At 37.2% G+C, this 23,645-nt stretch overlaps 2 protein-coding genes across 7 annotated transcripts; both read left to right on the top strand.

Moving 5' to 3' along the window:
• Positions 1-417: 417 nt before the first annotated feature.
• Positions 418-9,174, top strand: LOC147516118 (two-pore potassium channel 5-like). Of its 5 annotated transcripts, none has more exons than XR_015210947.1 (4): positions 418-1,315; positions 7,783-7,954; positions 8,344-8,589; positions 8,844-9,174. XR_015210947.1 is itself a non-coding variant. In XM_086588771.1 (3 exons), the coding sequence occupies exons 1-2, from the start codon at positions 432-434 to the stop codon at positions 7,928-7,930; spliced, it is 1,032 nt and encodes a 343-aa protein (XP_086444897.1). In that variant the 5' UTR covers positions 418-431; the 3' UTR covers positions 7,931-7,954; positions 8,344-9,174. The 5 variants fall into 5 exon arrangements, 2 of the variants coding, with proteins under 2 accessions (XP_086444897.1, XP_086444898.1); XR_015210946.1 differs by having other exon boundaries at positions 8,673-9,174; XR_015210948.1 differs by adding an exon at positions 7,017-7,097 and having other exon boundaries at positions 8,344-9,174.
• A 2,485-nt stretch (positions 9,175-11,659) lies between these two features.
• On the top strand, positions 11,660-14,997 carry LOC147516117 (calcium/calcium/calmodulin-dependent Serine/Threonine-kinase). 2 transcript variants are annotated; one of them, XM_086588769.1, is made up of 4 exons: positions 11,660-12,115; positions 12,284-12,873; positions 14,056-14,571; positions 14,659-14,997. In XM_086588769.1, the coding sequence occupies exons 1-4, from the start codon at positions 11,857-11,859 to the stop codon at positions 14,794-14,796; spliced, it is 1,503 nt and encodes a 500-aa protein (XP_086444895.1). In that variant the 5' UTR covers positions 11,660-11,856; the 3' UTR covers positions 14,797-14,997. The 2 variants fall into 2 exon arrangements, with proteins under 2 accessions (XP_086444895.1, XP_086444896.1); XM_086588770.1 differs by having other exon boundaries at positions 11,685-12,076.
• The last annotated feature ends 8,648 nt before the right edge of the window (positions 14,998-23,645 follow it).

The following is a 23,645-nucleotide window of genomic DNA, read 5'->3' as shown; positions in this document are numbered from 1 at the left end:
GTACCGTTTGAGCGTACACTCAAACGACATGCTCAAACCGTTCCATGGAGATTCCAGAAAGCCAAGTCTCAAACGACATGCTAAAACCGAGTGCGTGTATACTCAAACGATATGGTGGTATCATACACTCAAACGCCCCGAGGGGTTTGTTATGGCAAGACAGGTTGAATTGGTTGCTGGACCTAGACTTTGATGGCAAACTTATAATATGGTAAATTTATAAAAAAAAAAATTTTGTGGGTTGCGAAATCCAATTTGATGAGTGCCCACTTGAATCACCGTTATTAGATTTTAAACAATCAACAATTATGATTCACGTGCCTGGTCTTTTTCCACCCGCTGGGCCCCTTTGTTTAAAAAAATGACGTCATTGATAGTTTTTGGAAAAAACAAATATATACTTCCTTCATAGCTCATTTTTCATATTTTCAATGGAAACAACAACCGAGCCATTATTACTCAACTCCTTAACAAAACCCCATCTTCAAGAAATCTCCTCACAAAAAGTTCCCGAGCCCATCATCATCGACCCATCTCCAAACCATGTCTCAAACTCTCATGAACCATCATCTCATCAAGAGTTTGTCTCTTCTTTTTCATTGATCAAACAATCTATGTTCTTGTTATTACTATATCTCTTTGTTGGCGTGGTAATATATTATTTGAATAGAGAACAATATTCTGGAGTTGAAACACACCCAGTTGTCGATGCATTTTACTTTTGTATAATAACCATGTGCACTATTGGTTATGGTGATATTACACCGTTGACTCCAACAACTAAACTGTTTTCATGTGTTTTTGTGTTAGTTGGTTTTGGTTTAATACATGTTTTACTTACTGGTGCTTTGAGTTATGTACTAGACTTGCAAGAAAACATGATCTTGACTAGTATTCAAGTAGGTGATCATAGTGGTTTTTCGGCGAAAAAGTATATATTTGATGTAGAAAAGGGTAGAATGAGGATTAGAATGAAAGTGGGATTTGCGTTAGGTGTTGTGGTGTTGTGTATTGGTAGTGGGATTATGATTTTGTGTTTTGTGGAGAAGTTGAGTTGGATTGATTCTGTTTACTTGTCTGTTATGTCTGTTACAACTGTTGGTTATGGTGATAGAGCGTTTAAAACATTGGCGGGGCGATTGTTCGCTTCCATTTGGCTACTGTTCTCGACTTTGGCTGTTGCTCGAGCTTTTTTGTATTTGGCGGAGGCAAGGATTGGTAAGAGGCAGAGAAGGATAGTCAAATGGGTGTTGCAGAGGGATATTACTGTTCAGGATTTGCTCGCTGCTGATGTCAATAACAATGGTTTTATTAGGTTGGTACTTTTTAATTTCAGTTCAATTATTATCGTTCATTACTTTGTTTGCAATTGCCATGGTTTTGTTACATTGTTATGCATTCCCAATGAAGGGGCAAATAACAAGTATTATTAGGATATATATCTTTCAAATCGCATTAGGATTTAAAACAATTTAGCTCTCCCTTAGTTTTTAAAGTAGTGTGAGCGACATTGAAATTTACAGAGAAGTTCTTATAAATTGGCAGTTGTAGATTAGGATGATTCGTACAATGCCAAGTTATTATCTTTATTAGTGATTTTATTATTAATTGTTTGTAGTGTTTCAATGTTTCATTTCCATGTCTGGTTGAAATGCTTTGTAATAGTACAACTAACTTTCTCTCCAGACTTTTGTTAGTACCACAATGTACATGGTGTCTCAGTACATGTTATGGAAGTATTTTCTAGCATAGAGTTTGGAAACCACCTTCCCTTGCTATTATAAATATGTGCTATTTGCCTATTTGGTATGTATTTAGTATAATATTGCGTTTGTTTGTATGTGTGAATGTATAACTAAATAAGTCATAAACATGGAGAAGGTGCCAGAAATGTGACAATGATATAGACGTGGGGATTTTTGTTTGGTTGAAAGCTGTGTATGCATTGTTTACCCAATGAATAAAGGCGTCTAAAGGTTTCAAGTGGATTCTGTTATAGAAGTTATCGTAAGGTTTGGGATACGTGGTGGCACCCTTTGAGTATATAAGGAATGGCGAACCAAACTGTCAGTAAGGAAACGGCCACGCTTCCTCTCAGCTAAACACTTTGAGTGTATACTATTTGATCCAGCAAGCACACCATTTATCAGCATGTTAGCTTTCCAAATTAAAAACTATGTTTCTTTAGTGGTTTGCTACAAAACCTTAGGGACTGTTTTCTTTGGTGGGGGTGTTTTGTTGCTATATACTGTATTTTAGACTTATTGGTGGGGGATGAGAATTGGGTGGTGGTGTTGGCAGGGGTGGACCCAAAGGAGGGCTAACAGGAGCTATACCCCCCCCCCCCCCCCTAAGTTTCTCGGAAAAAAAAATATCAATACTAACAGTACTAACGAAAATTAGTATACTAGGAACAAGTATACTAACCCAATTATATATACTATCCCAACTATATATACTAGTAACAAGTAGTTTTCTAGTGACGAAAAACCCTTTATATGCTAGTATGTCTCCTCTTTCCTGACCTGACTTCTAAGAGTGAAAAAAGAATAGCATTCTTACACGGTAAATATATATCTTCTAACATTCCATTCTCTTTTACTCTCATATTCTCCAAGTTCATTCTCAAATATCAAATATGGAAATTAAAAAATTAAAACCTAAAAGAAAACATCTTGTTTGTTTGTGTGTGATATTGCTTGGGTTCCCTTAAGAGAAAAAAAAAATTCTTTGAAGTTTAACTTCAAAGTAGCCCCCCCTTATACAAGATCCTAGTTCCGCCCCGGGGTGTGGAAGACTTGTCTTCAGTGGCAGAGCCAGGCTTTGGTTTCAGGATGAATACTTCAGGAAATATTTTCTCAACAAGTCTTCTAAAGAATTGTATTTGTAGATATAATTGGTTGTTCTCGTTGTTCATTAGTTATGTACGTTCATATTACCATATCAGAAATCTAGCAAACTAACTTTCTATTCAACAAGCCTGCAATCCAACTCCAAAACTTTGAAACTCTATACTTGAAATCGCAGTTCATTAAGATTTAAGACACTTCACACTATTAAACTGTACTGGCGGGCCATTTTTAGAAGGTCATAGTGTATACTAGTATGCTACATAGTACTGACCTTATCAACAGATATCTCTCTTAGAAAGATAATAGCTTCCCTTCCAAGAACTAACTCCGCTCTGGTCCATAGGCTAGCCTTATGACTTCTAGTAACTCTTCCTTGCATCAGTACTTCAGACGAACTCCTGAGTATTTGAGGACAAGCTCCCTATTCGATCTCAAACTAATCAATAATTCTTTGCAGCTATTGTTGGCTGATTTGACCCATAAATAGTTATCCCAAATGAATTTCAATAGTTTTCCAGTATATTGCAATGTTTTAAGAGATGCCCTTTGGTGAAGACAAGGATATCATTTGCATACAATGATCCTTGGCATTTCCTTGACCAGAATGAGAGGCTTCTAAAGACCCTAGTCCCTTAGAAAGTTTAAATATTGTGTTACCATGTTTCTAGCTCTTTTTTTAAGAAGTGGGATCATAGCAGTTTAATTCACAGTCATTAACCTAGATAATCCTTCTAGGTGGGAAACCAAATATTTTCACATAACCTTGACCAAAAAGTGTCAGCTCATTATATCATACGCTTGTGAGATGTCTACCTTGATACCCAAAGATGCACCAAATGTTTTATTCTTCACTTCATTGGAAAGTTTGAAGGCAAGATCAATGCCACCCTGTACTGATCCTCCTTGAAGGAAGATTTCTTGAGCCTCTGAGGTCTGAGACCAACCTGCAGATGACAGACATTAGCCTGAGCTGCATAATCTTAGCTCATATTTTAACAAATGCGTTTCCCATACATATATGCCTGATTATTGATATTTTCTGGCATTTTTTGTTCTAAGGTAAGAGAACTGTGAATTTGGTACTAGCATCAGCATGTAAAAAAAATCTTTAAAAAAGAATACGACAACCCCTCTAAATCAAGAATGTTGATTGAACTACTCTCTTGTTAATTCTCTTCTAGAGCGTTGATAGAAGAATCGTTTGAGGCCATCAGGACAAAGAGAGCTCTCTAAATCTAGCTCAAAACACTGCCTTCTTTTCTCAGAGAGAATATTGCAGAGCATCTGATTGTCAACCATTAGTGGAAGAAAGTGGTGGTGAATGGGATACTTTTGCTAAAGGGATTACTTTTCTTCGTGGTAATGGAGAGTAATTCTTTTTGGGGATAATATGTGGGTAGGGGAGACCTCGGTTAAAAAAGAAACTTGTGGAACAACGTAATTGCTACAAATAAAAAAGCTCGCACTTTGGATTACATGGAAAAGGATGTTAATGGTGTGGAATGGAATATGACACAAGATTGAGAGATATTGCTGTAATTTATCAAGTAGGTAGAAACTTTAGAGAAGTGGATAAGGGATTATGGGTGTGGGAAGACAAAGATCAAAGATGCCTTTACTGTGAAATCATTTTACAACGTTTTGGCTAAGGAGTATGCTTCATTGGTGCTTGAGGCGAACGTAAGGATCACTAATTTTCCATTCAAGCGGTTTTAGATGAACTCCATCTTACATAGAGTTATTTTCTTTTGCTGGGGTCCTTTCTTGGGTAGTATCCAATCCATTAACAATTTGAACTGGAGGGGTTTGAACATTGACAATGTGTGTGTTTTAGTGGAGGAAGATGTAGATCACCTTCTTCATTGTCTCTTTGCTTTTGGAATTTGGGCACTCATCTTCCAATGTTACTTGGGCACTATCTAAATTAAGGATGTTTTGGGGAAGAGTATTATTGTGGGTCCACTCTCAAACAAAGCCAAATGGTTTGCGGATCATCTTTCAAATGCTATTGTGTGGACATTTTGGAAAGAAAGAAACATGAGGATATTTGTACAAAAGGAAAAGGGGATGCATAACTTAGTAGGGGAAATCAAGGAGCTTCTATTTGATTGGGCATGTGCTATATCATTGTTTATGTGTGTAAGATTTGATAATTTTATGTGAAATTGGGATGGGATAGTAAGATGAGTTAGCTCTTGTAAGGAGTATTTGGGGAGTATGAATGTGGTTGAGTACCTCCTTGTGACTTGAACTCAAAAACATTGTAATCTTTAGTATCATTGTTCTTATTACAACGTAAATGAGCTAACAAAACAGCTAGCATGGTATCCAAGTTCATCTTGTACCATTATTTCATTTGTGAATGGTCTTACCAAAGCTTTAATCAATTTCCATTAGAATAAGGACCTCCTAATATTCCCAGTGGCCTACTGGTCTAGACTTGGGAGGTTGAGCTCAAAGTCTTGGGTTCGATATCCACTGATTCGAGAAAGGGGATTGAAGGGGATTAGGAAATAAAGTTCTAACCATTATAAAGGGGGTGGGGGGGGGGGGAAGCTTGGGAGATTTTGTTTCCCAGTTGTGAAATTGGGTGTCTTAGACGCAAACGTTGTTCTTCACAACCCTTCTTTTAAATTCCTTTGGTAATGGGACTCGTCAAAGAATCTAAACAATTTATACCCTTCCCGCTGGTGTTGTTTGCCACTAGTCTTAAGGATTTCATTGTCCACTGGCCAGTTCGTGTACCTTTTCAATTGTCAATTTGCCGAAGCTGTAACAATTTACTTATTTATATCCTGATAATAGGAAATTTATCCCTAAACCCTTTGTTGTTTAGGGTGGATAAGTACTTGGCGTAGAATGCGTAGGGATGATTGATGACCTAGAATAGTGCTCCGGTTTAGGGAAGGTGAAACACCAAAGGACTTGGACTGAAAGCTAGGAAAGGAAACAGCGAATCAGTATCAGGAAGTGAGCGCTTGTTAAGGACTGATATGCTTGTCAGTCACCATCTTGATGTTCATATTAAGGCCAAGCTTCGTGTGATGTTCATATTGATCTGCTCTGATGTGTGATAGTTAGATGGTTGTTTTCCAGGTGTTGGCAGAGTAGAAGTAGCCATATTGTAAAATATCTAGGTTTTAAATCAGTCGCATAAGATATATTCACTCCTGAGCATTGAGCCTTGGATCCCACAACTGTTTTTATTATTTTTGAACCTTTCCCTCATTCAGCGACTTTCTTATATTCAGTAGTTTTCTTCTTAGCACATGGACAGAAATCTTGCTTTCCCCTTCTACTGCTCCTGTAGTTTTTGAATACAGCGACGAAGATAATCAGACATGATCTGTGAGCAACAGTCAGTAGTTCCGGATGGACAAATAGTCTAGCTAGGGAATGATTTAGCCCCAAAGACAATAAGGAAGAGATAATATTTGACTAAAGAAGAAAATTGTTTGAATTTTACTACTACATTACAGCTTATCCAAATCCTAAGATGAGAATAACCTAGAGAGAAGGCAGAGTTGGTTTGCTAACATTTCTCATATTAATGTTTGCCAGGTGGCATTTGACGTATATTTAAAGGGTTTGAGATGCAACCACTTCTTCTCTTGGTTCATGGACATACTTGAATAGGTTGTTGTTGGGACTAGAAACTTCGGAGCAGAATAACGAATTCCCTCATCTTGTTTTGCTTTTGATGCTGCTTGGGTGAATTTTATATCCATGAAGTTTGTATCCACGCAGTTTGTAATTCTTCAGGATAGTTATAAATACTACCGACCAAAATAATTTGAAACCTGATCAAGAAAATAAAATTTTAATCCTTGCAATCCAAAAAAGAGCAAGTGAGCAAGATTTAAATTGTGAGTGTTCTTAATGGAATCACTTCTGCACGGAAATTGTTAGGTTAGGGAAGTCTGTGGTGCGCTTTTCAATTGGCACTATGGAATTTTTAGACCATTGACTAACTGTTTGTCATTTGGATCTTACCTAAAGGATTTACCATAATTTGAGTAATGATATCACTCAAATCATTAGCAAGCAAAGGCAGTGCTTGAACTTCTTAATTTTTTGTTTTTGACCTTGCAAAGTATAATTTGTTTATCAAAGAAGAGTCACATAGATGACAAACCTGGTGTGTATTGTGTTTTGTTTGTGTAGTCTTATGCAAGAAATTGTCATCTTACGGAGTTGAGTCTCAGAAAACACAGCCATTTGGTTACGACATAATTCATCGATCTGGTATATTTTCTATCTCTTGTTAGTCTTACTATCATTGGCATTGCTCCATATTCAATAGAACAAAAACTATTAATGGAACTTTTCTTTGTTGTTATTTTTCACGGTTCAGTGCTTCATACAGTCTATATAGACATGATTGTCTGAGTACACAAAAAGGGCAATGATATATCCAGTTGGTCTAAGAACCTATAACGAGCAGTCGGTTATCATGGATCCAATTGGTCGTACCTAACTCCTTAGAGATATTTTATAAACTAATAGGTAAATCATCAACCATGAGGATACCTGCTATCACTTCTGCATCATAGATTGTATCCACATCATTATTGTCCTGGATTCAGAATGTATAAACGGAATCGTGCAGTTGACTAAACTGATTGAGCTATCTCTTTGAGGGTTGACTGAAATCTAAGTTACATTGACACAAATATGTCTGTCCGATACCATACACTCTATGCATGTGTTGTGTCCAACACGGATACGTGTCCACGTATCCGATACGGATTATCTTTGAAATATGGTGTGTCCATCTAACGTAGATTGATATGTAAGTATTGAATGTTAATATGGATGAGAAACACGACATGAACATTTACTTTGAGGAGAGAATGCCATGTATATTTTGTCTGCAGTTAAAGATGGTACTATTTCATCTGTCTTGAATTTTTTTATTATCTGTATTCAGCAAATCAGATTATGTGATCTACAAACTCAAAGAGATGGGGAAAATAAGTGAGAAGGATATTCTGCAGATTGGCAGCCAGTTCAACAAGCTCGACCCCAGCAACTCTGGGAGGATAACACTGCCTGACCTCTTGGAGAGTCATAGATGACTAGTGATCGAAATGAAGCAGCGGGTTAGTTTATTATACATGTTTTTCTTTTTTCTTTCTTGTCACTGTTTGCTTACATGTGAAATGTGAAGGGGATGCTTTTATAGTTTTTCACGCTTATAAGTTAGAATAGTAGGTGTACATGGATAGATAAAAGGTATCCGTCAATAAGTGAAGTTTATATTGCTTCATAGAAAAAAAGGAAGCTGATCATGACCATTTAACAGGAAATGATACAATTATGGGGCGAATATATTTGTCCTTTGCTTAGATGACCTTTGCTTGGTTGATAGACTAGTTATCTTTAGATATTTGTTACTTTCCTTTTGGCTGTTTTATTATCCTTGCTCAGCTCCAAACTCTTGTAATTTGACTCATTGGTTTCAGATTTTTGTTAACGCACCTTTCTTTAGGTACTGGTGAAAAAGTTAATGAGCAAACCTAAAGGCAAAGTAGACTGCATATTACCAATAAATTCACATGAAATGAATCTGTTGTTTCTCCAATGCTGCTTAAGATATCTACCAGAGCTCGATGCTGCTTAAGATATCTACCAGCTCATAGTTGAGTATTTAGCAACAGTATTGAAGGAAAACGTTATTGCTCTGTGGATTTACGGAAGGAATGTTCTTAGCTTTGGAAGAAAATATTGGAACCAGGTGAGTACAACTCTTTTATGTCATAATTATATAGGCTGTGGGTAAGTTTCTTGCTCATATTGTTCCGAAGCAACCCTGAACAGGAATGGTTTGACAAGAATACAGCAGAGGTCTCAGCGTTGCAAGCAGGAGATGGAAGCTCAACCCTTCCATGCTATTCTTTCTGCAACAACATTGAAGAATTGGAGGATTGAACTTACTGACTAAACTAGTTCAAGAAAAGTTCTTATTCTTGGTCACATCTTTAATGGCAGGTCTCCACCTTCATTCCTGTTAGTTGGAATGAAAAGCAACGTCCGCGGACATGTTTTCCTGTGTTGACAAGTCTTCAATGCCTGTTTACTGTATCAAGTCTTCAATGCCTGTTTACTGTGTTGACAAGTCTTCAAGTCTTAACCAAGACAGTTTGGCAAAGAGGAAGATTACTAATCAATTACAGTCGTTATTCGTGTCTTGAGAACGAGACACCAAACATTTGTAATCAGATATGGTCTGCTATGCAGTACATGTTGGAAAATAAAAGGAGTTTGTTAACTCGGAATGATTTTTAGTGGATAAAAAGGTGAATGAAAGTAACTTAGACAACTGTTTGTGCTGCCTTGTTTCACTTGGTATTTTGGTAATGAATAATCAAAGGGCGAAGCAAACTTCGATTTAAGAACACCAACGAATTAAACTCGTCCTTGAGTATGATACTCGAAAGTTGAAACTAATTAAACATTCCATCGCAGTTGGCTAAGGGGTCGTTTGTTTTTCTGAGCCTATCAATCTTTGAATCTTTGAATCTTTGAATGGCTCATTCTCGAATGCTAAATCTTTGATTCTTTGAATTCTAAAAACATGTTTGTTTTCTGTTAGAATAACCTGGCTCTGAAGGCTGAATATAAATCATTCGGACAATTTTACTCATGCTATCTATTTTAAACACTAACTTGATTTCTTGTTAAACAAAATATATATTATATTTGAGGAGAAGAGATGGATTATCGAAAAAAATAAATGATAAATAAATTTATTTAAAATATGTTTTCACAAATATATTTTAACGGTTTATTTTCATATTTTGTTTATTTTCAGAATATATATATGTAATTCTATTTTTAACAAAGTGGATATCATTCACCCAAAAAAATGAAAAAACCCGTGACGCCAACATCAAATTTTGAAGAACTTATTTTGAAGCCATAAAAGTCAAGGTAGGAAAGTAGATGGGTTCTTAAGATTGGGTTCTTAAGAAAGGGCAAGAAGGGACTTCTTGTTTCAAGTATTAAATTCAAAGATTCAGAAGAAATTTTGGTCTTTGAATCTTTGAATGCTAAAAGTACCACTGAATGCTTAAACTACTTAAAAAAAACAAACAAGTTTTGAGCCTCTGAATGCTTAAAACTTAAGTTTAAGAGGTTCTGAATGCTGAATTCAAAAAAAACAAACAACCCCTAAGTAGAAAAGAAAAACAAAGTTTCTGGCCCTCAGCAACAGATATAGGCCGGAGAAAGTGGTGTCTAAAAGTCTAAAATGTTTCTGTGTAATACAACCTAATAATAGATGATACAAACTACAAAGTGGGATACTGAGATCTTCCAGTTTCAGGTTTTAATGTTTTTTGGACGTTTGGATATCACCATGGTTATGGGAAAATCGAGATGAGACATATTGCATTGCTCAAAGAAAAATTGAAGAAGTATTTCTGAAAAAAAAAAAAAAAAACTGAAAAAAACACGTGCAAGTGTGCAAACGACACATGCACACCCAAGTAAACATGTCCTATAATCCTACTCCACAGTCCACAGTAATAATGTGAATTAGCTGGCTTCATACAGAATCAAACATAAACACACCTCTAGAATAAATGCTTTGGTGTAACGGTTGATTCTAACTAATCTTCCAAAAAACGTATAGTGATCCTATGGCAAGCTTAGCTACAAGCCTACAATTGACTCATAGTTGTTTTAAACTTTTAATACCAGACCCTCATCTCATGGCTGTCAACTACAACAAGAGCAGTTCACCTTCTGTTTTGTTTCTTCTAAGAGTATCACCCGACTAAGCTAATAAACTAGCCACATTATAATTGTATCTTTTAAGGCAAAAAAGAAAAAGGAAAAAACTGAAAAAACATTACTAAAACTAAAATGCTCCCCTAGATATACCGATATCTAGATGTCAAAGACTAGGAGAGACCACAAAAATTTAGTTTGGACAAATCCACAAGGCTTATAATTGTATGCTCAGCCCAAAAAAGAAAATAATAAAACAGAAAAAAAAAAAACCTAAAACTAAAATGCTCCCCTAGATGTACCCATAACAAGGTGTCAACAACCAGAAGAGACCTTAAAAGTTTAGTTATATACAAAACCACAATGCCGTTGACTGGTAGCAGTTTGTTTATCTTTTTTGATAAAACCATTAGCAGTTTGCTGATTCAACCTGATCTTGTGTTTCTAATTGTAATTTCTAAGGTGACCCAATACCAAATCCTAACCAACTCCACTTGCCAATGAAATAGTAGTAATCAATAACATGCTGAGATACTGAGATACTGTTACTTCGAGTAGAAGTCAAACAATCAAACACAGGACGCTTTTATGCTTTGATGCATAATATATAATATTATGGAAATACTTTTTTACTTTTCTAGTTTATGGAAGTAAGGAAAAGAACAAAGGCAAACGACCATAATGTGAAAAAGAGATTATTCTTCCATATAAATATAGCCATAGGGGAAAAGAACAAAGGGAATTGACCATAATATGAAAAAGGAATTCTTGTTCCACATAGATATAGGCCTTGGTAATATACCAAGACCACATTAGATACAAATCATACAACTTGTGGCGAATAATGCCTAGAAATTAAATAGGTGAGATTGAAGTGTCGGCATACATAACAGATTATCAGTGTATGCTTCAAGAATCGGCATTTACATCAGCATGGATACTCAGATCTTTAGAAGTAGAACTAGAATGTAAAAGCATGGGTGTGCATGCATCACCAAATGGTTAATAATGCGACAGCATATGTAGGGCGGGAAATCACTATAAGTTGTAGGTCCGTGTGTGGTCATTAAAATAAGGTTCAGACATTGTTAATCAAAAGTGTGAAAGCCAACTAACAACTGTCTCAAGCTGCAATCCATAAACAGAATCTCTTCCCAAGTTACAAAACCGAAATGGTAGCTTTAAATATTTCATAAATGAATTCACTCTTCCCCTCATAGTCACTCTCAGAGTCTCAGCTCTCAAGTCCAAAGTCCAAACCCAAAAAGCCATGGTGGAGAAGGATCAGGTTCTTGTGTTATCTGTAGCTGCAATTCTACTACTTGTTTGTTCTGCTTCAGATCACGAGTACACTTCAGCAGTTGGAGACCCAGGAATGATGAGAGATGGATTAAGAGTAGCATTTGAAGCATGGAATTTTTGCAATGAAGTTGGTCAGGAAGCTCCTAATATGGGCAGTCCAAGAGCTGCTGATTGCTTTGATATATCAAGTAAGCACAAACATTCAAGAAGAACGAAACACATTATGAGTAGGTCCCTTTTATATATTTTTAGCTAATAGCTTTTACTTGTATGCAATTCTTAATTTCTAATAAGTAAATGGTCTGAACAAAAAACATTGTATTCAAAATGAAATTTAAACTAGCATTGTATTTCTAATAAGTAGGACTTGTTTACCACTGTTATGTGAAACACAGGAACAGGTTTTACATTGAAACACAAAGTGAGTGAAGCAGATAACAAACTTGGGGTGGGAAAACCATTCCCAGGATTGAGTCCAAAAGCCTTGAACAATATAGATCTATATGCAGTGGAGAAAGAAAAATATTTGGGTTCTTTATGTGAGGTTGCAGAAGACACTTCAAATCCATGGAACTATTGGATGATAATGTTAAAAAATGGAAATTATGATACAACCTCCGGTTTGTGTCCGGAGAATGGGAAAAAAGTGGGACCCTTTCCACCTGGGAGATTTCCTTGTTTTGGAGCTGGGTGCATGAACCAGCCAAGTTTGTATCATCAAGAAACAAATTTCTCTGGGGTGGATAGTTTGAGAGGGGGTTTCAGTGGTACTTATGATCTTGGTTCTGATATAAATGGTGTGCTTGATGGGATTTCTTTTTATGAAGTTGTTTGGGAGAAGAAAGTTGGAGTTGGGAGTTGGGTATTTAATCATAAGCTCAAGACATCAAAGAAGTATCCATGGTTGATGTTGTATCTTAGAGCTGATGCTACAAAAGGTTTCTCTGGTGGATACCATTATGACACAAGAGGTATGATGAAAATGGTAAGTGGAAAATATCTTTTATCATATGTGTTTCTTGCAAGCCAATTTCAATTCATTTCTCAGTTTCTTTTCTTTTGGTTATACATAGATTACCAGGAAAATAAGATTCTATGTAATTGGGCAGCCCTTCCCCTGTCTGAAAACTTACCCTTAAAGGGCCGTTTGGTTTTCAGTCAGCATTTGAGTCAGAATCTAATTTAAAAACAGAACACGACCGCAGTAGATAAATAAAAGTACTTGCCCCTCTAGAATGTATTAGTCTTTTGATTTGAAAGTTTGAACCATATATATAGTATTGTCCACTTGATTAAAATCGATCAACAAGAAGATTGTCAATGGTACCTTGAATTTTAATATCCTTCACCTCTCTATCTAATCTAATGTCATCGATATCTCTACTAAAATAGGCATTAAGTAGGGTTGATAAAAGAAAGATACATACTTAACGCATTTTTCTACTTTAATTGTTTGTTATCACCGCATAAAAGAAGTTCCTAACAGCATTTCAAACTTGCATCGTAAGTTTAAACTTACACAATGTTTATAGTTTACAGAGCTGATTACGCACTGATAGCATGTCAGTTACAAAAATTTGTTTTGATGCAGGTTTGTATGTTATGTATGCTATGGACTTACAAATTGCTTTCCATTGCATTTTATAGCAATATCTTATTTTCCCAAGTTGTCATATTTTTCTAAAAGTTTTGACGAAACTCTTGGAAGTTTAAGTTTTTCATCCTTGCCAAACACATGGAGTCCTTGTATATTAGTTTGACAACTACAAAATACAGAACTCGTGAAATAAGAAAATACGAAACACGTGTTCTGTTTGGGGCTTGAGGATCAGTGCGTTGTTCCTGGGAAGTAGAGGTTTAATTAAAACTCTGTTTGAGGAAGGTTGTATTTCTTTGTAACTGAATACCTTCCAATGGTCACTATAATTAGGGAGGGATTGTGACTTGAAGCACCATAATTTGTTTTAGTAATATAGGTAGGGTTCTGCCTTAACCCCAAAAACAACCAGAAGATACTGTGGAAAAAAAAACCACAAGTTAATCTTTCTTGTGCTGGTTGATGTTTTTCCTTACTAGTTCACAAAATTTCTATACCTCCAACAAGTAGTGCCTTCCATGGGAAAAAATTGAGTATGGTGATGATACATTTTTTTTATTATTGTTCCAGCTTCCAGAATCGCCTAATTTTAAAGTTAGACTATCCTTGGATGTGAAGAAAGGAGGAGGTCCCAAAAGCCAGTTTTACTTACTAGACATGGGCAGCTGCTGGAAGAACAATGGTGCTGCATGTGACGGGGATGTCCTCACTGATGTAACTAGATATAGTGAAATGATCATTAACCCCAACACACAGGCATGGTGCAGTCCAACAAGTTTGATAAGCTGCCCACCATTCCATATCACTCCAAACGATACAAAGATATACAGAAACAACACTGCTAACTTCCCCTACTCAGCTTACCATTACTACTGTGCTCCAGGAACTGCGAAGTATTTGCAGAATCCTGTTAGCGTATGTGACCCTTACAGCAATCCTCAGGCACAAGAACTGGTTCAACTATTGCCCCATCCCATATGGGCTGATTACGGATATCCAACGAAACAAGGTCAAGGATGGGAAGGAGACCCAACTACTTGGGAGCTTGATGTTGGTGGTCTTTCCAGTAGACTCTATTTTTACCAGGTTAGTATGTATATGATGCAACAAAGACTCTACAGACAAATATGAAACAAGTCTTTAATGTCCTCATACATACTTTCTCTTTTGCAGGATCCTGGTACATTGCCCGCCAAAAGAATTTGGACTTCAATTGATGTGGGAACGGAGATATTTGTTAGTGACAAAGATGAGGTGGCTGAATGGACTCTAAGTGACTTTGATGTTCTTATTACCTCTCCAAGTACATAGTCTACAAAAAAACAATTAATAAAATAAAATGTCGATGGCAGAGAGATTTTTTTAAGCTTGTTTTCTCTCGCGACTAATTTTAGTCTGAGATCAAGAAGCTAATGCCCAAAGGGTAATGCTTCGTCATTCTTGAGGCTCGGCATAAACATGTGATTATTGTCAAATACTGAAATGCAGAGAATTGGAATGGAGTTTTCGACTTTTCATTTTGTAATTCAGGCTTTGACTAGACGAAACAATTAACGTACATTCTGGAATGTGCTAGTTATTATGTATTCTCTTCTACATTCACAACAGCTATGTCACCAAAGTCTTTATCCCAAACATAATTTCAGTCTTAATTAAGAAAACGTTACAAAAAATAGAAAAATCTATATGGATCAGCGCAATCCACAGTCAAAGAAACCCACAAAGTTAAACGCAAGATCACCACCAAGAAACGTTTCAATTGAGGTATTTCCATTTGGGTTGTCTGATCCCAATCCAATTAATTTGTACACTTAATTGCGCATACAAGCCTGCCAACCAGATGGTGCCTAAAGCGTACAAGTAAAATTTTCTCAAACAAACGGATGACCAAATTCTGTCAAACCAAACCAATAGTTGGAAACATGTTAGAGTGGTCGAGAAGTCACTGATCAAACAATGTATTTTGGATAGTACAGTTCCATACAAACCATTGTCTAAATTTAATTGTTCCAACCATAAGTTTCATGATTATACAGTTCCAGACGCTAGTAGGTAACTTACCGAATTGTACATTCATGAACTATCACAAACTCCACGCTAAAGTGATACAAACCATTGTCAAAAACACAAGCCATACAAGGCTACAAGCTAAATATATCAAACGAACTGGCGGAACTGAAAGTTCAAAGTTCAAACGCATACAAAACCGAGTCACTTCAATGTTTAAGACGTTATTCTCGGATATAACTTAAGGGCTTTCCAAGTATTTTGCAGCGGCAGTTATTGCACAACACTAATTCAGTAATTCCCCCGTGGAGCAGCACATCTCTTACCTAACTGAATCATAGAATTATATTCAGAAGAAATGCAATTTGCATAGTAACAAGTAAATATGACTATAGAAATGTAGTGACTTCGGTCATGCAAACGTTCTACGCAACATAATTGAACAACTGTGGAACCAGATTTGCACATGCTACAGAATACAGACAAAACATGATGCTGAACATGTCATGCATCTTGAAGAAGAATTTTGAGGAATGATGTGAAACAAGCAGACTTGAAGTTGGTGGCGGATCTTCTTTCTTCTGCTAAGCTGGAAGAATTGCTGCATTACATCAGCACATTCACTTGCCAAATGCCACGCCGAATTGTCATTTTTGGGTGAAATGGATGGACCGGACCAGCTGCTTGATTTGAAAAATCAGCACTGCCTCCTGCTTCACCCCATCACGAAAAAAGTCTGCAAGAATAGTTTGAGGCAAAACATTTGCATCGTTGAGCTTCAAGCACAACTTTTCTTTACACAATGGTAACTTCAAGGTGCCCATCAATTAGAAAGTGGTATTGACCTATTAACCGATGGAAAAACAAAAATCAGAAGAGAAGAACCGGTATTGTTATTCCTATTATTACTTTAGGGAGGGGTTCTATGGAAATATATTAGAAAAACACATAAACAAACTCATAAACAAACTCATAATTTTTAATTTTTAAGTTTTAGATTAGGCCAAGTGCATATGATCTTCCAACTACTATGAACATTATCACAAAAAATTATTCAAATCCAAAACTAGGAACCCCATCCAATATAGTCAACAAATTAAAAAAAATTGGCTAATTGTGAACCGTTCATTTTCACCATTTTTGATACTATAATTCACAAGTTAAGAAATTTTTTAATTTTTTTGATTATTTGTAACAATGTTTAGAATAGTTAGGAGATCATATCTATAAAAAATTAGCCTAATTTAAAACTTATAAATCAACTTAACAATTTTGAATTTGTTTACGTATTTTCTTAATATATGTCCCTAGAACCACTCACATTACTTTATTAGTCCTATTGTCTGCTAATCATAACCATATGGTGGTCTATTGGACTCTTAGTAAAAGACTGAAAAAACCCAGCTACCATTGTTAGGGAAAACAATACCAATTGATCCCCACTAAGATAGCCTGCTCTTGGACAATCTTCTACTCCAATCGAAAAATCTAAACTTTAACTACAACCAACGAACAACTACAACCTAAACTATGGATATAACTATCACAAATAAGCAATGGAAATATAAAGCAAGTAAAACATACCACAACACAAAGATGTATAGTGGTTCGGCCAATGATGCCTACTTCCACAAGAACTAATCATTTTAAAAGTGTCCACAAGAACTAATCATTTTATAAGTATGGGAAGAAAGATTACAATCACTCATTTCAAATCTCTCCACCTTAATAGATCAATCCTCTCTCCTTACAAGCTTTTCTCTTTGCAAGGGTTTTCTCTCAATCTTGATTGCTCTCAAAATTGGGTTTCTATTCAAGACTTGATTTTCCAAAACCTAACTTCTGTTTTTATAGTAATCTAAAATTTCAACACGTCTGCAAAATTTCGCGTTATTGTGGAGAAAATCAGAACCCGACTTATTCAGGCATGAGCATGGGCGCGCTCTTATTTTCCCAGCTCCAAACTTCCAGTAGACATGTTTCATGAGAGGCTGAAAAAAAAAGTTATATTCTTTTTCACGGCAAGGCCAATTTGAGCGCGTGCGCACTCAGATTTCTTCACACGAACAGTACCAGTTTCTCTCCTTTTCCTCATGTGAGGGGTAACTCCAACAATCTCCTCCTCATGAACAATGAGGGGGGATACCTTCCTGCATTCCCAAATCAACAGGAGGAGTGTGCTTCCATTCCGACAGTAGCACAACAAACATCAAACTTACCTTTCGGTAAGACTTTGGTCATCATATCTGACCCGTTCTTGTCGGTATGGATCTTCTCGATATACAAATGCTTGTCTTCGAGTACTTCTCTAATCCAATGATAATGCACGTGTATGTGCTTGGATCTAGAATGAAAACTCGGATTCTTGCTCAAATGGATGGCGCTCTGGCTGTCACATAAAACTACAAACTGTTTTTGCTTTAACCTTAGTTCATCGAAGAACCTCTTCATCCATAACATCTCTTTACAACACTCAGTGGCTGCAATATACTGGGCTTCTATAGCAGAGAGGGAAACACACTTTTGCAACTTAGATTGCCAAGAAACTGCTCCCCCTGCAAAAGTAAACAGATAACCAGAGGTCGACTTCATAGAGTCAACATCACATGCCGTGTCTGCATCAATGTAGCCTTCAAGCAAGGTCTTACTCCCACCAAAACGCAAACACGCTTTGGAAGTGCCCTTGAGATATCTCAATATCCACTTACCACCTTCCTAATGTTCTTTACCCGGATTTGACAGAAAACGGCTTACAACACCAAAGGCGAAAGTAATATCCGGTCTTGTACACACCATTGCATACATCAAGCTGCCCACTGCAGATGCATAAGGAATCTTTTCCATTTGACTCTGCTCATGCTCACCCTTTGGACACATATCTTTGGTCATGCGGAACTGGTCACCAAGCGAACAACTGACTGGCTTCGCTTGATCTATGTTGAATCTCTTTAACACATTCTCAATGTAGCTTTCTTGAGAAAGCCACAACTTCCCACTCTTTCTGTCACGAGTGATCCGCATACCAAGTATCTGCTTTGCTTGACCCAAATCTTTCATCTCAAATGACTTACTCAAGTCTTTTTTCAGTTTGGATATCTTGTTGATGTTTTGGCCAACTATCAATATATCATCCACATACAACAAGAGCACTATGAAATCCCCATCTGGAAATTTTTGAACAAACACACAATGATCGGAAGCGGACTTCATGTAACCATACTTCACCATAAAGGAATCAAACTTTATGTACCACTATCTCGGTGCCTACTTCAACTTATACAAACTAAGCTTACATACTAGGTGCTCCTTGCCTTTGACCTCAAACCCCTCTGGCTGGTCCATGTAGACATCTTTTTCAAGGTCTCCATGAAGAAAAGCTGTCTTGACATCTAGTTGCTCAATCTCTAGGTTCATACTTGCGGTCAGACCCAATACCACCCTGATAGAAGTCATCTTAACTACAGGAGAGAAAATTTCATCAAAGTCAATACCTTTTCTTTTACCGAATCCCTTCACAACAAGGCAAGCTTTATGTCTTGGATGTGGATTATTCTCCTCATGCTTGACTTTGTAGATCCACTTATTCTTGAGAACTTTTCTTTCTTTCGGTTTCTCAACTAAGTCATAAGTGTGATTCTTATACAAAGAATCTATCTCATCATGCATGACCTTCGACCACTTCTATTTGTCTGTACCTTCAAGAGCCTCTTGATAGTACATAGATTTTCCACCATCAGATAGTAAAACATACGTATGTGGTAGATACCTGGTTGAAGTTTGTCTCTCTCTGTCGGACCTCCTTACCCCATCTTCTTGTAGCTCAGGAGGATGCACTTCATCTTGCTGAGGTGGTGGTTCATACATTTCATCTGCATCTTCTATATCAATAGGTTCTATCCCATCATGAGCAATAGGATCATCATCATGAGCTTCAAACCCATAGTTCTCTGCATTCTCAATGTCTTTTGTGCGTTCCACAGTAGGAACTTCTGGTTCTGAATCAACAAGATCATTAGTGAAAGTTTTTAGCTTCTCACCATCCTCAAAATCTGCTATGGTTTGGTCTTCCAAGAACACAACATCTCGACTTCGGATTACCTTATTGTTAATCACATCATAAAGTTTGTAGCCAAACTTCTTATCCATATAACTCAGAAAAATGCATTGCTTAGCTTTGTCATCAAGCTTGGATCTCTCATCCTTGGGAATATGAACAAATGCCCTGCACCCAAATACCCTTAAGTGTCCATAATCAACATCTCTGCCTGACCATACTTTCTCTAGATAATCACTATTCAGAGGCTTCGAGGCGATAGATTGATCACATGTACGGCTGTGTGTATTGCTTCTACTCAGTAACTTCTAGGTAATTTAGAGTGAGACAACATGCATCTCATCCTTTCTATAATGGTCCGGTTCATCCTCTCGGCTATACCATTGTGTTACGGAGTATTGGGAACGGTCTGCTCATAACAAATCTCATGACTCTTGCAATACTTTTCAAATGGCCCAATATACTCACCCCTATTATCTGAGCGAATACACTTCAAAGGCTTCCCTGTCTCTCTTTCCACCATGCAATGGAAAGTCTTGAACACGCCCTGTCTCTCTTTCCACCATGCAATGGAAAGCCTTAAACACGCAAAGTACTTCATCCTTGGGTTTTCAGACTATATGCCCATATCTTTCTTGAGGCATCATCAATGAAAGTCAAGAAGTACAAAGCTCCCCCAAGGGACTTCACTTTCATAGGACCACATAAATCTGTGTGTATAAGCACAAGGACATTGTCCTTTCTGTGAGAGGGGAATCTTTGGAAAGACACCCTGGGTTGTTTTCCAACTAAACAATGAGTACATCTATTTAAATACGTACCTTTGATATTTGGCAATGCCTTTTGCTTGGCAAGAACTTCCATACTTTTTTATCTCATATGACATAGTCTCTTATGTCATAGTTCGGAGGAAGCTTCTTGTACCGCATTTAACTCTGCTTTATACAAACTATCATGTGTCTTATAAAGCGAGCAAGTTTTCTTCCCTTTGGCTACTATAATGGAACCTCTGCTCAATTTCCATACCCTGTTACCAAACGAGTTTTGAAAGCCATCATCATCTAACTTCCCAACGGAAATTAGGCTTAGCCAAATGTCAGAGACATGTCTTACATCCTTGAGTGTCAAGGTGTAGCCAACATTGGTTTCTACATGAACATAACCAATGGCTACAATCTTTGAGACTTCATTGTTGCCCATCTTTACCTCACAAAAATCACCCGATTTGTAGGTAGTGAAGAAACTTTTCTGGGGTGTGACGTGGTAGGAAGTACCTATATCTACTACCCACTCTGCACCCTGGCATGAAGTGCTCAAGCATAACTCGTCACTATCTAATACAATTCCTACTTCACCTTCTGAAGCTATGACTATGACGTCTCTACCGGTGGTGCTTTCAACTCTAACTTGTCTTCATATACGGTACTAGTCTTATCATCCCTCTTCAATTCTATGCATTCATACTTGAAGTGGCCATGGATACCACAATGATTATACGGCAAGTCTTTCTTAGGAGGTATGCTCACGCTCCTAGATTTTCTTTTGTCATCACCTCTAGAATGAGATGGTTTTCTGCTTTTGCCTCTCTTTTGCTTTTCTGTAACAAGGATCTCTGAGTGACATGAGCTATTATGTGCATCCTTTCTTGTCTTATTGTAAAGGTCTTCTAATGTCTTCCACAGGCTGAAAGCGGTTGGGATACGAGGCGGATTACATTGTTGTCAATCCGTTGTTTAATGCACCCAATCGCTTTTTTATCAAGCGTCTTCCACTCAGCCGCGCCAATTGCATTTGGTTTTACTCTTCCATTCTCAATGGGTTGTGTCAAGTCCTTGCAATAAAGCAAGTCTTCCATCCTGGCTTTCCAAATAGTGTAGTTACCTCTATTTAGACTAGTCATGCGAGTGTTTACAGAATGGTCCATCTCTACAAGCTATTTCAACTCAAACCTCCTCTCATAAATTTTATCAAACACCTTCTAGGCAAAATTTGGATAACAATCTTGTTGGGCTTAATCCAACCTGGCTCTGATACCACTTGTTGGGGAAAAGGATACTAATTGATCCTCACTAAGATAGCTTGCTCTTGGACAATCTTCTATTCCAATCGAAAATCTAAACTTTAACTATAACCAACAACCACAACCTAAACTGTGGATTTAACTATCACAAGCAAGCAATAGAAATATAAAGCAAGTAAAACATACCACAACACAAAGATGTACCGTGGTTTGGCTAATGACACCTACTTCCACAAGAGCTAATCCTTTTATAAGTATGGGAAGGAAGATTACAATCACTCCTCTCAAGTCTCTCCACCTTACTAGATCACTCATCTCTCCTTGCAAGCTTTTCTCTTTGCAAGGTTTTTCTCTCAATCTTGGTTGCTCTCAAAATTGGGTTTCTATTCAAGACTTGGTTTTCCAAAACCTAATTTTTGTTTTTATAGTAATCTAAAATTTTGGCGCGTCTGTGAAATTTTGTGTTACTATGGAGAAAATCAGAACCCGACTTATTCACGCATGAGTGCGCTTGCTCTCAGATAGGCAAACCTGAGCGCGCACGCCTTCTTATTTTCCCAGCTCCAGACTTCCAGTAGACATGTTTCGTGAGAGGCTGAAAAAAAAAACACTATCTTCTTTTTCAAGGCAAGGGCGTGGGCGCGCCTTGGGCAATGCCAATCTGAGCGCGTGCGCGCTCAGACTTATTCACACGAACAGTATTAGTTTCTCTCTTCTTCCTCATGTGAGGGATAATTCCAACAACCATCAGCTCCTAAAAGCTTGTTGGGAGCTCCCCATACCACTGTGTCGATTCTAGCTTGAAGAATAGCACCCGCGCACATGGGACATGGGTGTTACATAAAGGGTTGTCCCCTATGCAAAGATATAGGAGAGGTAAAATAGTTATCAAAAAAAAAAAAAAAAAATACACTTTTTTCAGAGCACTTTAATTTTGTCCAAACCATATCTCATGAAATGGCTTTTTAAAATAGTAACAAGATGAGAAGTTCAAGAAGCCCATGTACTTTACATTGCATGTAAATTAGATCCACTTGGTCAATTAAGTGAAGTCGGAGAAATTTATCCTATTGCCTTAGAAGATGGCAAGTAATGTTTACATGAACGTACCGAGAGCCTCCATGTCTGAAGCATCTTAGAGGCTTCACGTAAGCAAATCATCTTCGCATGAGCAGTATGTGGAATCTCATAAATCTTCCACTCTGAAATACAGAGAAAGATTAAACATTCCCTAGTCGGTATAGATCTAATCTCAGAGGCACATAAAGTATAAGCTGTAATGCCACTTACATATTGCATCCTCGAGCAATAACTGTACAAGAATGGCACCAACTGGTACTTCCCAAACATCAGCAACCTTTTACTTTTCTAAAAGCGCTTCCTTCATAATATCTCATCTGTTTCTCTCTGATCATTTTCAAGCGTATATACTTCTTCCCATTCTTTAAATGTTTGTGTCTTAACCTGCTTATTCCTTTGAAGCTTCCTGTGTTTCAATTCACTATCCTTCACCTCAGCTCCAGAGGATTCTGTTGGACTCTCTCTGCCAGGTTGCTCCATCTCACCATCTGCATGAAGCCGCTTCTAGATGCAACAACTTTATCACTCTCATATATTTCTTCATTGGCGGCGGGAGAACGTTGTTGGGGTTTATACCAATACCAATCAATTCCCCCACTACATAGATAACTTGTATTTGAACACAATTCAACTCCAGACAAATTCTAAATATCAACTACAATCTATACTAACATGCCCAACTCACTAAACAACTATTAACAACAAATAATAATGTAAAGTAGTAAAAGCAAACCACAACACAAAGATATACCGTGGTTCGGCCAATGGTGCCTACTTCCACAAGAGCTAGTTCTTTATAAAGTGGGAAGGAAGATTACAATCTCTCCTTTCAGTCTCTCACCTTACTAGATCACTCTTATCTGTTTACAGGGTTGTCTCTCTGTAAATGTTATCTCTCAATCTTAATAGCTTTCAAGATTGGGTTTTCTCTGACTTTTGTGCTGCCTCTCGTATGTTTGGTTTTGCCAAAAACCCAAACATACAAGCCAAAACTCGCGG

The sequence above is a fragment of the Coptis chinensis genome, chromosome 2 (assembly GCF_015680905.1).
Source record: "Coptis chinensis isolate HL-2020 chromosome 2, ASM1568090v1, whole genome shotgun sequence".
NCBI lineage: Eukaryota > Viridiplantae > Streptophyta > Magnoliopsida > Ranunculales > Ranunculaceae > Coptis > Coptis chinensis.
Note: the sequence above shows the minus strand (reverse complement) of the source record. Positions and strands in the feature narration are given on the sequence as shown.

Bases quoted from the DNA above. Each gene is read 5' to 3' on its own strand.
- LOC147516118 (XM_086588771.1), top strand. From the start codon at position 432: ATGGAAACAACAACCGAGCCATTATTACTCAACTCCTTAACAAAACCC. The intron at 1,316-7,782 runs GTTGGTACTTTT...ATCTGTATTCAG, and splicing joins AATAACAATGGTTTTATTAG to CAAATCAGATTATGTGATCT.
- LOC147516117 (XM_086588769.1), top strand. From the start codon at position 11,857: ATGGTGGAGAAGGATCAGGTTCTTGTGTTATCTGTAGCTGCAATTCTA. The intron at 12,116-12,283 runs GTAGGTCCCTTT...TGTGAAACACAG, and splicing joins AAGAACGAAACACATTATGA to GAACAGGTTTTACATTGAAA. The intron at 14,572-14,658 runs GTTAGTATGTAT...TCTCTTTTGCAG, and splicing joins GTAGACTCTATTTTTACCAG to GATCCTGGTACATTGCCCGC.